The 16,148-nt window shown below is 43.7% G+C and overlaps 1 protein-coding gene across 4 annotated transcripts in view; it reads right to left on the bottom strand.

The window, feature by feature from the left end:
* The window catches only part of CACNB4 (calcium voltage-gated channel auxiliary subunit beta 4), a 249,204-nt gene that overhangs the window by 136,713 nt on the left and 96,343 nt on the right, over window positions 1–16,148 (bottom strand). Inside the window, exon 1 of one of the 4 annotated variants that reach the window (XM_004743858.3) lies at window positions 1,150–1,463. The exons of 2 other annotated variants lie outside the window; for them this stretch is intronic. In XM_004743858.3, the coding sequence (XP_004743915.1) occupies window positions 1,150–1,194 (45 nt within the window). In that variant the 5' untranslated portion in view covers window positions 1,195–1,463. Of the gene's footprint in view, window positions 1–1,149; window positions 1,464–16,148 lie in introns of those variants that run through there. One more of the 4 variants, XM_013051925.2, reaches the window with a different exon arrangement.

Genomic DNA, 16,148 nt, shown 5'->3' with positions numbered 1-16,148 from the left:
GGCCGTGTGATAATCTACGAGCACGCTGGGCAACACGCAGAGAGACTTTGCAAAACAGAGTTAGAGTCAGAGCTAACACACAGATGGGAAGGAAAAATGGAATGCCTTATCAGAACGGAGGATTTCTACCTTTCATTGAGAGCGCACTGTTTGATGCATACGTCTGCACTGACGGGGACCCTAGGGCTTTGTTGTTGTTGTCGTTATAGTCTGTTTATTGAGTGTTCAGCCAGGGAATCTTATATAACACATTCCTGTTTCAAATGTAGCCGCTCCTAAAATTCAGACTCCGCACAGCAGGTCCCATCAGCCACCCCAAATCATTTTACCTTGCCAGGTTTCTCTATGATTGATGACAAATCAGGAACTACCCCTAGCACATAGTGAGAACAAGACTAAGTCATCAGCTGGACCCTATATTCCAAAGCTAACATTCTGGTTGTATGATTTTAGGGATCTCGGAGAACCATTTTCATCCCGATTTTAATAGATTACATGAGCCTGACCTACGGAGGGAAAGGAGTCCAGTTTTCTCAGCCAAAACACACGTGAGCCTACTTCGGTCTTCCAGGGTAGAGTAGAGAAACGCTGGCCTCTCTCTGCCTCTGCACTGGGCTGTTAGATGACCACAACCTTTGCATCTAATTTCCTTAACAAAGAAGCAGAGGATCTGCTCCACTCTTTGGCCAGAAAGCACATAATAGAGCTATAGCTGAGCAACTTCCATTCATGCGGGCTACATCAACAATGTGTATTATATAATGAATGAGCCTTTTCTCTGAACCCTTCTACTGGAAAACACAGACACTTTCCGCAGAGTTTAAGCCGGTCTACAAGGAGCAGTTACCCCTTGTGAGATCAAACGTGGACTGAGTAAGGTATAGATCCCAAACAGCTTACACTCTTAGATGCCCCGGCTAGCACCCTGATTTCCTTCTTGCTTGACAAGAAATTATATAATAAAACGTAATTTCGGTTCACTCTGAACTATACAGAGAACATTCACACAGCAGCCAGCAAGCCCCCGAATGATGTTGGCTTTCAGCTCCATGTTCCCTGCGTTGCCTAAGAAATGGGGTTGGGGGGTGGGGGTTAGTGGGAGGAGGAAGAGGAGGGGAGAGGGAATGAGCTACCTCTGAAAATACTTACAGCCTCCGAGTCTTCAATTCCATGCAGGTACAAATTGTCATACATGGAGGTCTGATAATCCAGAGCACCTCTTCCAAGGCAAAAATAAAATTGCTACAGAAGCCACAGCTACAACTAAAAGATAGAAAAGGCCTGTTGGAAGAACAGCGCTTGCCTTATCAATTTCTGGGGATTTACTAGGCAAGAGGCTATTCATTCACATCACACAGGCTGAGGTTATCCCCAGAGGCAGTCCAGCCCTGGCATTTTATCTGCCTTCCCAATACAGAGCATAAAAAAGCAAAACCCTTCCTCAGCCACAGACTGGTGACTGAGCTAGGAAAGCCGCCTGTGATTGGCTCGCCTTCCCTGCTTCAGTCAGCTGAAGAGTGTTCCCTCGGAGAGTGGAGGGCGCCTCAGAGCATCCTACCCAGCGCTGCTTCCTGTCTCGCGGCACTGTGTGGTTCTGCAATCCACACTTACCAGGATCTGACAGGCTGCCTGGAAGGTCTGGAAAGGCAGACTCTCCAACACGTTAAACACAACTGCTCACCCTTCTTAATTAAATTCACAATGGGTGTGGGCGGGGGGCAAAGGAGAAATTTTACTTTCAGGGAATATTGTACAAAGACAGGCAAACAGGTACGAACTTCCATCCAACATCTGTGCTTAACAGAGGCAACTCAAGTCAAACGGGCAATAAGTCATTAAAAAAAAAAAAAAAGAAAGAAACCCACCAAGGTAAAGGAAAAATGGATATGATAAACAGATGGTAAGATTTCTTGAGGAAATTTCTACTGTAAAAGTTTTCAGTGTTCTCACTGAAGTCTCTCTGCCCCCACCGGCAAGAAAAGACCTCTGTGACCCAACTAGTGAAGTTTGAAAAAGAAGCCCAAAGCCTCTCCAAGGCTTTTATTTACTTATTTATTTTTAAAATATTTTATTTATCTATTTGACAGAGAGAGACAAAAATCACAAGTAGGCAGAGAGACAGGCAGAGAGAGGGGGGTAAGCAGGCTCCCCAGTGAGCAGGGAGACCGATGCAGGGCTCGATCCCAGGACCCTGAGATCATGACCTGAGCTGCAGGCAGAGGCTTTAACCCACTGGCACCCCCAAGGCTTTTAATTAGATGCAAAATATTTATTGTCTTTTTAATTTGACATTTTAAATCTGTGACAGCTAGTGTTTTCACTTAAAGCCTTCAACCCCTTTCCAATACTTAGACCTTTAATGTTCCTAAAACAGCACTGATCATTTCCCAAAACCCAAGCAGAAAAAGTCCACTGCCTCCCTCTGCTCCCCCCACACTATGACTCAGTTTGACTTAGGTTCAGTCCCCCACTGGAGCGTACCTCAATACTGCTTTCTGGCCAACCAGTAAGGTTCTGCAGCTTTGAAACAGGGGAGCTCACGCTGCGAGAAGCCAGCTAGATGTGGAAAAAAGAAGTTGGTGATGGGCAAAGAACGTCATCTAGGGAAGCTGCATGACTCACTGAGGTAAGCAACGACCCGGAAACTCAGGGGCTCTGAATCTCAGGATCTGCTTCACCATTCGTTGGCTGGATGATGCTGAACGAGTCACCACTTCTATCGGCTTTGGTTTCCTCACCTGCCAAACTGGGGTGGAAATAACTCCGAGAAAAAAACTTTGAAATCCAATGTGCGCCATAAACACTTATCAGTGACAACCCTGCCTTGTCAGGTGGGAGGCACCGGCTGCAGTTCATGGGAGCACAGCCTGGGAGTGACCAGCTGGCCACGGACCTGGGAAATGGGGCCTGTCCTTCTAGCTCGTACCTCTGAAAAGCATAGGAAGGAAGACACCTGAGTCACAAAAAAGCAACAGAAGAGCTACAACTGCTGGGCACAGTTCTCCCAGGTCTGCACGGACCCCAGGAGGTCTTTCAATCCCAGCTGCACATCTTGCAAACGGAACCAATACTTAGTCACTTTGAAATATGAAAGATAGCAAAAGGACTCATCCGTCTTTCAGAAGCCCCAAATGGTCGGATTCATATAGGAGGTCATCTGTGCCTACCCAGAGGGAGGACAGCAGCAGAGGATGGGGGCAACTGGCAGGATTCCAGAGAAAGAAACGCAGCGTCCGCACTCCCTGCTGACACGTGTGTCCTGGAGCTCCTCGCTTGCCAGGCGGACCCTCAGCTCTCCCCTCCATAAAGCAAGAGGGCTGTGTCAAAGGATCTGGAGCCTCAACTTCTTGTATCAAATTCTGTTATTATAATTAACTAGAGCCATATGATATTTTAGCCAGAATCTCTAGAAAACTGAGGCAAGAGGGTCTTTTCTCTCCTTAAGGTTTTCTAGATCGTTTCCTTATTTTACCACGTCAGTTGACAGTGTGGATAGTTCCTGAATATCTTTAAAGAGGCAACTAAATTAGGGGCAAGACCAGAGGCAGACCACTTTTATAATTCACCCAGAGGAGAGAAATTGCTCCCTACCAGGAAACCTGGACATGGCTCCCTTCCCCTCCTCCATTTCTTGGCCATGGGGTGCTCCGGGCAGCTAATGTGCAGGTCCAAAGAAAGGTTTTAAGGAGCAGAGGCTCATTCAGGGTTGGACTAATACCAGCAGTAAGCAAGGGAGACATCAGGAGGGAGGCCCTGGACAAAACAGAGCATCCTACAGTCACTCCCTGCAACCCTAAATCCAACCCCTGCAGGACTAAGAGCAGAGGTCAAACAGTTGCAGGCTGGCTTGGTCTGCCGCCCAGGACACTAAAAAAAAAAAAAAAAAATGCTGGACTCAGAACCAAAAACTATTAGAGTTGTGAGAACCTCAGAGGTCACCTGATCCAGGCCTCATTTTAACACCCAGAATGGTTAAATTACTGCATTGAAAGCCATAATTTTTTTTTTTTTTTTTTTTTACTGGAGTGTTCCTTCTCCTCCCTTCTTTCTTTCTTTCTCTCCAAGATTTTATGGGGGGCGCAGACGTGGCGCAGTGATTCAGCGTCTGCCTTTGGTCCGGGTCATGATCCCAGGGTCTTGGGATCAAGTCTGCATTGGCCTCCCTGCTCAGAGGGGAGCCTGCTTCTCCCTCTCCCACTGCTCATGCTCTCTCTCACTATCCCTGTCATTATCTTGGTCTCTTTCAAATAAATAAATAAAACTGAAAGAAAGAGGGAGAGAGAGAGGAAGGAAGGAAGGAAAGAAGGGGGGGAGGGAAGATTGATTTTGTGGGACAACTGGGCGGCTCAGTCAGTTGAGCATCCAACCCTTGGTGTCAGCTCAGGTCATGATCTCAGAGTGGTGAGACTGAGCCTCATGTTGTGCAAGCCCCACACTCAGCGCGGTGTCTGCTTGTCCTTCTCCCTCTGCTCCTCCCACCCCTGCTCATATGTGTGAGCAATCTCTATCTCTCTCAAATAAATAAATAAAATCTTTTCTTAAAAAGATTTTATTTATTTTCTTTAAGAATTTATTTTTTTTTCCAAAGATTTTATTTATTTATTTGAGAGATAGAGATCACAAGCAGGCAGAGAGGCAGGCAGAGAGAGAGAGAGAGTGTGTGTAGCAGGCTCCCTGCAGAGCAGAGAGCCCGATGTAGGGCTCGATCCCAGGACCCTGGGATCATGCATGACCTGAGCTGAAGGCAGAGGCTTTAACCCACTGGGCCACCCAGGTGCCCCAGATTTTATTTTTATTTTTAAGTAATGTCTACACTCAATGTAGGGCTTAATCCTACAACCCCGAGATCAGGAGCCACAAGCTCTACCAACTGAGTCAGCCAGGTGCCCTTCCCCATTCCCTTCTTGAAGCCCTGCCCACTCCCTTCTTGATGGGGTTTTCAAGAAAAGGGAGGAAGAGAAGCAGTGGGCATGATCCCAGGAGGAATTTGGTAAAAACAGAAGGTCACTTTGATGGGAAACCCCTATCTCTTCCTACTTTCTTCCTAAAAACAGTCTCATCAAAGTCATTTGGTCACCCATAAACTGACAAGAGAAAAGTCGGTACTAGACTCGGAGTTGGCCGCTAGGATTTAGATCCACACAGAATAAGCGTTGCAACTGCAAGTCACTTAGAGGCTTCAACCCAGTCCTCAGGCTAATCCCAGAGTTCTGAGGAACCCTGTGGAGAGATTCATTTAGGCACTCTGAGGAGTTTCTAGAAAAATGAACTCATACCTCTAAGGGGATTTGGAACTGACCATCTCTGTCCATGATTCTCTGAACTGAGAATCTGTGAAGCTGAGAAGTAGTGGGAGGTCCCTGGGAGCCTCCTGGGCTCTGTTTCAGATCCTCTCAAGTCCCTAACTTTTGATAAAAGGGCCTCAGGATTCCAGGAGGCCTAAGTTCTGAGGGCTAAATTTCAATTCTTACTGCAGAAAGGGGTGAAAACTAGCTGAGGGACTGGCACCCCCTTGGTTTTGACTTCAAGAATCTCCAGTTACTGACTGGTGGAGCAGATGAAGGAGAAGCCACTCCACCCGGGTCTACTTCTCCTACATCAGGCTACAGTGAGAATGAATCTGAGAACCTTGCAGCTCATCTCGGGTTGGTGCTTCCAGTTATGAGGAGCTTCCAAAACTGCAGAGCCCCCCAAAAGGCTGTCTCCATTTTGAGGCTGTTCTGTTGAATGTGCATCCTACCCAATTCCATTCAAGTCCCCTCTCATTACCATCAACAGTTTAAAGTCAAAAGACCTAATGAAAAGACATTGCCTGTGTAATTCTGTTTTGTGAAGTCCCCATGATTCCTGGTATGGAGGTAGTTCTTACAACTTGACAAATGTTTCTACAGTGGACAAAATGTTATTGTCCTCAAAAAATTAAGAACGCTCTCTTCGGTATCTCAGGGGAAGAGTTTGGTTTTTTTGTTCATTTCAAACTTAGGGACACAGAATTCCTTGTCCTTACCTGGGCTGCTCTTTGTGGTCCAACAAACCCATGGAATTGGCAGTGGAAGACAAAGGACAAGCATTTCTCCTTTCTACTTGTTTGGGAAGGGAGGGAAAGAGGAGGAGAAAAGCCAAGAGCCAGTGTGAATTAGCTTGGAGTTCTAGACAGCCATGATCCAGATAGCTGACATAGATCTGGAAGCAAAAGGGAATTTGCTCTCAGGTTTTCTATCCAGATTTCTCCAGAATTTAACTCTTCTAAGCCAGTTTAGTTACACGTTCTACTGCAGGACTCTGAGAGGTCAGGGAAAAGACAAAGGAATGGTGTCTAGATTCTCACTGGCTCTATGGGCTAGAGCACTAACCCAAGGCCTTTATGTGCCAATTGAGCCTTGGGGTTGTTGCTTTTTTTGTTTAACTTTTACTAAGTGAACACAGTGTGCTGGATGATTTTCTCCCTCTTCTGCTCTGCAAGTATAAATCCATTCCTTCGCCTCTAGAATGTGCTGCAGTGCAAGCGAGCATTAATATTGTAACCCCTCTTTCCTCCCTGATGTGCTGCAGACAGGTGGTACCCGCAGAGCAAAGGAATGAAAACAAAACAAAATAAAACAAAACACTACAATCAATCTCCCTGTTAGGGGTTTTCAGAGTGAAATGAGACTTTACGACTTAGGCAGGCAGACCTTGGAGTCTCTCTGAGCCTCATCTTTAGCATGGAGATAATAATAGTTCAGAACTTAAGGAGGTAATATATGAAGGGCACATGGAAAGTGCCTGACACATAAAAAGGCAGAAAGAATTGGCTTTTTTTTTTTTTTTTTAAGAGAAGTAGTATGGAGTCAAGGCTGTCTACCTCACCTAGCTCCGAGGCCCTCCAGCCACACTGCCATTCTCGTGAACAGTATTCCCAAGCAGAGTGTTAGACGAATGCTTTGGAACAGGGTGGCTAGGAGAAGGGACTCCTAAGCCAGGCTGCCCATGTGTCCCTGCTATGCCACTTCCCAGCTGGATAACACTCAGCAGGCTCGTTGCCTATCTGTGCCTCTACTTCCCTATTTATTAAATGAGGGTTCTCCTAAGGTCATCATGCAGATTAGGAGCTTTGATAGAAGACAATGCTCAGAGAGTGGCCGGTGTACACTCGGTACCCCATAAGCATCGGCTGCTTCTTGAAGCCCTGGCCTGAAGCCCTGGTGCTCTTTGCCTCTGGGGTGGGATTCCTCACACCTGCCCCGGATGCAGGCCTGGCCCTCTCTATCCCCACCTGGGTCCCCGGTTTCAGCCAGCAGAGCTGAAATCAGCATCCTGCCTCCTGTTGCCCTACTTAACTTCATGCCAGCCTCCTCCCGGCTGCCTACCAGCTTCATCTGGCCAGGCTGCCTTCTCCTTATGCTGAAGCTGGCACGCACACCCAGGCCTCGTCAGCCTGACAACACCTCGACCCTTCGGCCACCACGCTGAACTCCCCATTTTTCCTATGAGCCCCAGCCCACGAGATACCCACACTCCTGGACACGAAGCACTCTCACACTGGCCTTCCCAACGGCCTGGCCCCTTGCCAGACTAGAATTCTCACCTCCATCCCCCCCGACTAGCCACTCTGGGATTGCCTTAGCTTGTCACTGACCACTGCAAGAGAAGGTCTCCAGGAAAATCCTGTACTGTGTGCCCCTAGTGGTTCTTACTAAGGAGGCAAAACCAGCATGAGAAAGACACACAGAGAGAAGCAGGGATAAAAAGTCAGAGACAGAAAACCCAAAAGACACTCAAAGGAAGAATGAATATATAGACTAGCTCCCTTCCTCCCTGCTATTCTTTTTTTTTTTTAGATTTTACTTATTTATTTGACAGACAGAGATCACAAGTAGGCAGAGAGGCAGGCAGAGAGAGAGAGGTGGAGGAAGCAGGCTCTCTTCTCTGCAGAGCAGAGAGCCCGATGCGGGACTCGATCCCAGGACCCTGAGATCATGACCTGAGCTGCAGGCAGAGGCTTTAACCCACTGAGCCACCCAGGCGCCCCCCTCCCTGCTATTCTTGATGGCTCCAGGAAAAAAATAATACTTCATAATTCATAAAAGAGTGCGCGTAAGTAAGGTAGAAAATTCCCCTGGCCTATTCAACTCGACAGAAAGTGACAGATCCCTCCCTGTGATGGGCATATTACTCAGAGGTCTCTCACTTCCCAAAATTTCTGTTAAAAAAAAAAAATGGCAATCTCTTGGCAAAAACATTCCATATAGCCACAATTTTCATTCACGCGACGTAACTTTATCTTCCACATTTCTCCAAAACGAACTGAGCAGACCTGTCCAGCTGGTCCCTCACTGTCACCAGTACATCAGTTAGCTAATATTATTCACGCTAATTTCACAATTAGAGCTTCCCAACTGCTGCCTGCTCTGCACTCCTGGAAAGCTGGTAACCTGAGTATCAGCAGGACAGGACTGCATCCTCCCAGAAGCTGACTGAGGAACGGGCCGTACCAATACCAGAGGTCCCGAAGACAGAAACTGAGCCAAGGAGATGGCTGCCATCATAGCTGGACAGTAATCCGATTCCTTTATCTGCAAAGCTCTGGCAGGGGTGAGAGCAGAAAAGCGGGGAGGACGGGCTCCCTCTCACCCATGCGGCAGGGCAGAAATCAATCAGTCATCAACCTACTGCACAGACTTGTGCAAACCACTTTCCTACGGTTCCTAATTTGCAATATGGGTAAACATTAGTTGAAAGTTCGGTTTGTTTTTTTTTTTTCGAGTAAAATTTGTGAAGTTTTATTTTCTATATTGTTACTACTTTTAGGTAGAAATTCGTGGCTTTGCCTCCCAGAAGGAGTTTTTCTCTCTGATTTGATAACACAGTTTATGTACAGATCCATTAGGCTATCAAATAAACATCTACACATATATACTGCATACCCTAATATATCCTCCAAACAAAAATCAGATTGTGTCAGATCCTATCTGAAATTTTTTAAGGCTTCCTGTTGCCCTTAAGACCCAAATCTTTAACCTGGTCTAGCCCAGCCTTGACGTTTCTCTTCTAGAATCCCTGTCTCCTTCATTCTCTTCCCTATGGCCAGTCTGGTCTTCCTGGACACATCACACTCCCTCCCACCACCCTGCTTTGTCTATCCTGAGCCCTTTGCCTGGAACGCTACACCTTCTCCCACCTCGCCCTCCATGAACACGCATTAGTGAGACTGATAAATTAATACCTTTCTCCAGAATGGGAGATTCATGGAAAGAGCTTCTTACTTACCATTAGATTTTCACTGCCTAGCACAGAGCCTTGCACACAGATGGTTTTCAATCAATATGTGAATAATTCATGATGGCCCTGAACTCCTTGGCTGCTTCTGAGTATTTTCTGAAGGTAAGAAAACTCAGAACCTGAGCATCCCTAGAGAGTCCACACAAAATCGTCTTCGCGCCCTGACTGGGAGAGCAGTCCTGTTCAGATTTAGATTCTTACACACGACCTAACCGAGGTATGACATACAGGTGTTATTTTAATGACATCTTTATTTCAAAGAAAACAGTTTGCGGGGGCACCTGGGTGGCTCAGTGGGTTAAAGCCTCTGCCTTCGGCTCAGGTCATGATCCCAGGGCTCTGGGATCGAGCCCCGCATCAGGCTCTCTGCTCCTCAGGGAGCCTGCTTCCTCCTCTTTCTCTGCCTGCCTTTCTGTCTACTTGTGATCTCTGTCTGTCAAATAAATAAAATCTTAAAAAAAAAAAAAAGAAAAGAAAAGAAAACAGTTTGCGATGTGCTGATTCTCTGAGGGTAGGTGGTGAAGGTGAGGGTGAAGCAGAAAAGACTCCATGATCGTTCAAACCTTCAAACCCTTGCACATGATACTCACATAGTCTGGGAGGTCTCCTCCCCTAGGCCACACCCCACACTCGACTTTTTGTATTTGGCAAATTCGTTCTTTAAGATCCGATGTAAATGTCATGAAGACCTTCCCCAGCTCCCTTAGACATTAAACACTCCTTCCTCTAGACTCTGTCCTCTTCTACTTCTGCCAATGGGCCTACAACATGACAGTGGACTCTGTCCAGTAAACCTGCTTCTTCCACTACAAGATGAACAACCAAAGAACAAGAACCATGTCTTACTCAGTTTTGTACCCAAATGCTTCATGCCATAAAACATTCTCCATAAATACTGGTTGCAGGAACTGAATAAAACACATGAAAAGAAAATCCTCATTTTGAGCGCTGATGACAAGGTCTCCATCATAACCCATGCAGCCTAGGTGAGAAGATGTTTGAGATCTTAAGGGAGTCAAAAGAGAAGGGAATGAGCCAGGAATCTGTGCAGTCAATTTTAAGGCTGTTGTGGTTTTAGAAAACAAGCCACAAAAATGGAAAGGAGAGTCAGGAACTCAGGTCTGAGCTGGACTTAGGTCAGCAAAGGGGATATTGGTGTATGACAGATGAATAGTAGTGTCAGGGTCCTGGGATGTTTCCTAAAACTTTGTTGCCTCAGAACATATTTTTGAAGAAATACCTATTTTCCTCTGGGAAAAAAGTGCCAGACCATGTATCTTTCAAGGGCGGGAACTATGTCTTTTTCGTCTTGTAAATAAGAGTTAGACCCCTGTCTGATCCAGTACCTACGACAATACCTGGAAAATACAAGTTCGGTGACTACACTGAAAAAAGCTGAGTAAGCAAGTATGATATAAGATGACCTCCACAATACAACATAGCCCTGAGGGGACCATGGTCTCAAGTTCTATCATACCTCAGGCAGCCTCAGACACTAAGCATACATACACGGGAGTAGGAAAATCTAACTGACACCCAAATACTAAGCTTAGAGTAGCAATGCTCATTCTAGACCCCACCTGCAACAGACCTAGAACTTTTAAATACTGCTGGACTTGAGTACGATTATCTCAGGCCAGGGACTGGTCTTGGGCTTCAGGTCAATAGTTTACTCAGTGAGCAGTAAGGAAAGAAAGGTGGTTTTGTTGCACACTGGTGACTTCTCTATTATTCTATGGGACCAAGATGACTAAAAGCCATAGTATCCATTCTCCAACTTTTCCTTTTAGCAATTAATCGCATTCCACTCCCAATTTTAGCAAGGCATATGACTCTCCAACGAGAAACTACATTTCACAGCCTCTCTTCCAGCTACATGTGATCCTGTTCTTGCCAACAGAATGCAAGTGAAAGTAACGCACCCAACTTATACATCACATATTCTGACACATCACAACTTACACATGTCCTTTAAAGGACACTGATTGTCCACCACACACTCTCTTCCTCATTCCTTTAGATGTGCTGCTGGTGAGCCAATTTCAACCACACAAATGGAGGATGAGAGTAATAAGGCGGAGAAGCTTGAGTCAGTAAAAGAACTGTGGCGAGTCCTACCTCTGCTGTCCTGGACTGCTTTCCTGCACTGTGAGGTGAAAGAGAAGGACACCTCCATCTTATTTAGGCACCTTTACTTGGAGATCCCTTTGCTGAATCAGTTTAGGTTACCTAATCCCAAGTGCAAAAGTGACTAAAATATAGATGCTACTAGAACAAGAACAAGGCAACCAGAAAAGATGTCCAGAACTGGGCTTAGAAAAAGGCACCTCACTAGGTTGTGTCATTTCTCCTAACTCTTTTTTCACAAAATGCTGACAAAACCAAAATGGTGGTCAACTACAACAAATCCCACGACTCCCTCCATCCCCATTAAAGCCAGAACATTATTATATTAGTTTTTAGCCACAATAAGCCTATTTATTTTCTGAAACCAAAGATTAGGGACAAAAACAAAATGTTGGTAAACTAAAAACACATAAATTGCAAACAAATAAACAAAAAACCAAAAAAACGCATACTGCTTTTTCAAAGCCCAAATAATTTTTTTAAAAATTTTCAAATTGGGGAGCCTGGGCGGCTCAGTAGGTTAAACATCTACCTTCTGCTCAGAACCCTGGGATCAAGCCCCAAGTCAGGCTCCCTGCTCAGCAAGGGGTCTGCTTCTCCCTCTGCCCCTCTCCCCAACCCTTGTGCTCTCTTTCTGTTTATCTCCGTCAAAAAATAAAATCTTAAAAAATTTTTTTCAGTCTTACTGAGTTTTTGAATTCAAGTATATCACTACAAAGAGAAAATTATTCACCACCTTTTAGCAAAGTCCACAAAGATTTCCTCATGAAGATTTGAATTTTCAGTATAATTTCTTTTCGTTCCCAATCTGGTCATCTCCTTTGCAGTACTGGATGGAAAATTAGTTGGAGCACTAAGTCAAAAGCCTTTCCCCAAGAGGCACAAACGGAAACAAGCTGAGCTACTTGATCTAAATTCCAATTCTCAGAAGTGATTCTTACACCAAATATTAAAAAAAAACAACAGTCATCTTCATAGAAAATAATATAAATTTGGGACAAATAGCAAAAATAATGTATGTACCTTTGTATTGATAGAAAACTGAGGAGAATGAAAAAACTAATAATTCCTTATATCTGTAGGCATGTCTCAAAAATCCAAAAGCATAAAGAACCTAAGCATAAAGACTTCAGAAACACACACACACTGCTGGCCTTTGCAAAGTTGCTTGGTAGTGTATTTTTCCTAATAACAGAAGGTGATTTCTCAAATATTTAGAAAAGATAGATTGAAAATTAAAAATAGCAATATCCGGAGGCTTCCTAGTTGGTGCCTGGAAGAGCATGAGACTTAATCTTCGGGTCATGAGTTTGAGCCCCATGTCGGGTGTAGAGATTACTAAGAAAGTAAATATCTAAACTTTAAAAACTAGCAATATCTAAGTAAATATTTAGGTGCCATGTACATTATAGCACATGAAACTCACTGCATTTCTGAAGCATGTGTAAACAACCAAAGCTGTAAATACTATTTGACCCTCTGGTCTTGTGTACCTCAGAAATCTGTTCTCCTAAACTGGGAAAGGCACTAATATTACAATTTTTCACAAGGAGTAGCTTAAAAAAATTATTCCTAATAGTTCCTCTAAGTTACTCTTGAATACCCAATCAGCTCTAAATAAATATAAAACACTACAAGATGTAAACCAGTACAGTCGGTCTGGAAATAAAGTCAAATCATAAGGTTTCCTGGGTGTCTTGGGCTCCTCTAACCATCCATTGAAACCTATGGATCACATAAACACAGAAGGACTGTCAACAATGTTGGGTATGTTAACATACAACGAACGAGATATAAATAGATGCTAATAGTTGATTCCAGAAAACGGAGGGGGTTGGTTCATAAACACATTGCTTTCAAAGTACTATCAACAGGCATTAGGAGAAGGAGTACTATTAGTAAGTGCTCAGATTTGCCTAACTTAATAAGAAGTTATGAGCTTTTTCCTACAAGGTAACTTTAAAGAGGCACCTGAGTGGCTCAGTGGGTTAAAGCCTCTGCCTTCAACTCAGGTCATGATCTCAGGGTCCTGGGATTGAGCCCCCCATCCGCTCTCTGCTCAGCAGGGAACCTGCTTCCTCCTCTCTCTCTGCCTGCCTCTCAGACTACTTGTGATCTCTCTGTCTCTGTCAAATTAAAAAAAAAAAGGTAACTTTAAAGCTTGCCATCGAAGTCTTGAGCTAAAAGACAATGTCAGGCAGACGGACTTTGGGCCTCAGCTAAAACAGGTTTACTTTTAAAAAAAAAGATTATCTACTAGAATATTTAGAATATTAAGACATTAACCAACAACAATTTTGGAAATCATTACCTTAGGTACCATCAAACAAATCAACTACCAAAAGTTGGAGAAGAAAGTTCCAGTAAGAGAAAGGATGATCAGGCAGTAGAGGTCATCTATTTACCTCCACATTCCACTCTTGTTGGTTCTGCTTACTTCATTTTGAACCTTACACTTGATGAACATAAAGCAAACAGAATGATCTGAAGGGTTAGAAATCATGGGGAAATTTCCTAACTTCACATAACTCTGAAACTATAAACGAAGAGAATAAATATATTTTTCATTATATTTGCCCTCCACCTTCTTGTTTACTGCCATCTCTATATCTTTCTTATCCTTGCTTGAGCATTATTTCATCCACACACTCACTTTCCCCAAAACATGCGTTTACGATCCAGTTTCTTATGCTTGAAACAACTTAAGCATTTTTCTAGTCTACTAAAATTTCCCACAAATCTTCCCTTTACGGATCAACTCTCCATTTTGTGATCAGATCTTCTACAGCCAAACAAAAAATTTTTGTTTTTCAAACATTTCCAAGGAGTATATTTGTTTTTTTTCTGAGTAAATATACTCTTCTAGAAAGTGATATTGTAGAAAATTTGTAACAAAATTCAGAAAAGCACAAAGACAAGAAGAAAAATCTGTAGTCTTACTGTTAAAATATGATTACTATTATTATTTCAGTGTTTTTCTCTGTATGCATTTTGCTTCACATTTAAAACATGTTCCTAGGGTGCCTGGGTAGCTTTGTTCGTTAAGTGTCCCACTCTTGATTTTAGTTCAGCTCATGATCTCAGAGTTATGAGATCGGGCCCTGCATCAGCCTCCACTCTGGGTGGAGATTCTCTCTTTATCTCTCTTCCCCTCTGCCCCTCCCCACCCACTCAAATAAATAAATAAATAAACAAACACATTCCATGTAACCTTTTGTATTCTCTTAACAAAACAAATATTTTCTCCCACATTCCCCAAAACTCCTCATAATTTGTTACAATTACATAATATTACATCATATGAATATAATACACATTTCCTACTGTTTTGCTCTTATAAATAATGTTGGAATTATAGTCATCTGCAATTCAGATTATTTTCTTGGGCTGACTCCCAGATATTCTTGGGTCAGAGTGTATGAACAATTTCAGCCTTCTGATCACAATGCCAATGTTGTACAGAAAGATTTCTACCAATTTACATACCTATTAGTTAAATGTGAAATGCTAGTTCTTAGCCCTATCACTAGCCATGGAACAAGGAGGCGGGTACCGAGGGGTCTAATTTTATAAATCTAAATTTTATGTGCAAAAAGTGGCATCTCACTGCCACTTTAATTTGTAGTTTTTACTAATGATCCTACATATTTGCTAATAAACTAATATTTTAGCAACACTGCATATTTTCATAAGCACAGCAAGTCTACTTTCTCTGAGTGATGAATTTCCACCTCTGAATAACAGAGACTGTGATGGGGCGCCAGGGTGCCTCAGTGGGTTAGGTCTCTGCCTGCAGCTCAGGTCATGATCTCAGGGTCCTGGGATCGAGCCCCGCATTGGGATCTCTGCTCAGCAGGGAACCTGCATCCCCCTTTCCCTCTGTCTGCCTCTCTGCCTACATGTAATCTCTGTCAAATAAATAAATAAAATCTTAAAAAAAAAAAAAAAACAGAGACTGTGATGTTCTTATCTCCAGTTTCTTCTGGGAAAGACTTAGAAATATGGCATCAAGGGCAACAGCTGTCAGCAACGGCAGAAGATCAGAATCACCAGTGGGATTTCACTCTAGAAACCTAAGCTCAGTAGAGATTCCATTATCTATACTTTCTAAAAGTCCCTCTGCCATTTTAGTAGGCAAATGAATGAGAGGACCACCAGACTAGGACGACAACAGTCAAATATCACACCTGTCAAGTAAATGAGCCACTGCATGCAGTTCTTCAGGCACGTGAGGAAGAGTGTATGCCCCCATAAGATCATTTTATTCTGTGGGGCTGACCTTGCGTCCACAAAGCGACCTACCCACTCTGTGACATCCACTTTGGGTGACATAACATTGCCCATATCTCTTACTCTCTATTTCTAAGAATGATCTTGTTTCGCATGAGAAGAAAGTAATCTAAATACTGATGTACCTTGTGTTTATACACCCAGCACTTGGCAGAAGTTATTTCCACAGTAGACAGGATAAACAGCTGGTGTGTATTTCCAAAATGGCACTTCTTCCAACTCAAGGAGAGCTTCTGCCTGTATTCTACAGGCCAGGGATAAGGGTTCGTATTATTTATTGATTTATGGTGATGTTTACCAAAATAAGAAATCTCAGCTAATACTTAGACCTACCCCAATTCCACTACCATCTCTAAACAACCAGTTACTCTCCTTGAACACTATTAAGCACCAGAGTGGGAGAGTCTGTGGCTATGGATACTGGTGTCACATGGCTAACCATAGTCATAACCTAATATAACCTGGGCTTA

This window comes from Mustela putorius, unplaced genomic scaffold (genome assembly GCF_011764305.1).
Source record: "Mustela putorius furo isolate JIRA1106 unplaced genomic scaffold, ASM1176430v1.1 tig00003869_pilon_pilon_pilon, whole genome shotgun sequence".
NCBI lineage: Eukaryota > Metazoa > Chordata > Mammalia > Carnivora > Mustelidae > Mustela > Mustela putorius.
Note: the sequence above shows the minus strand (reverse complement) of the source record. Positions and strands in the feature narration are given on the sequence as shown.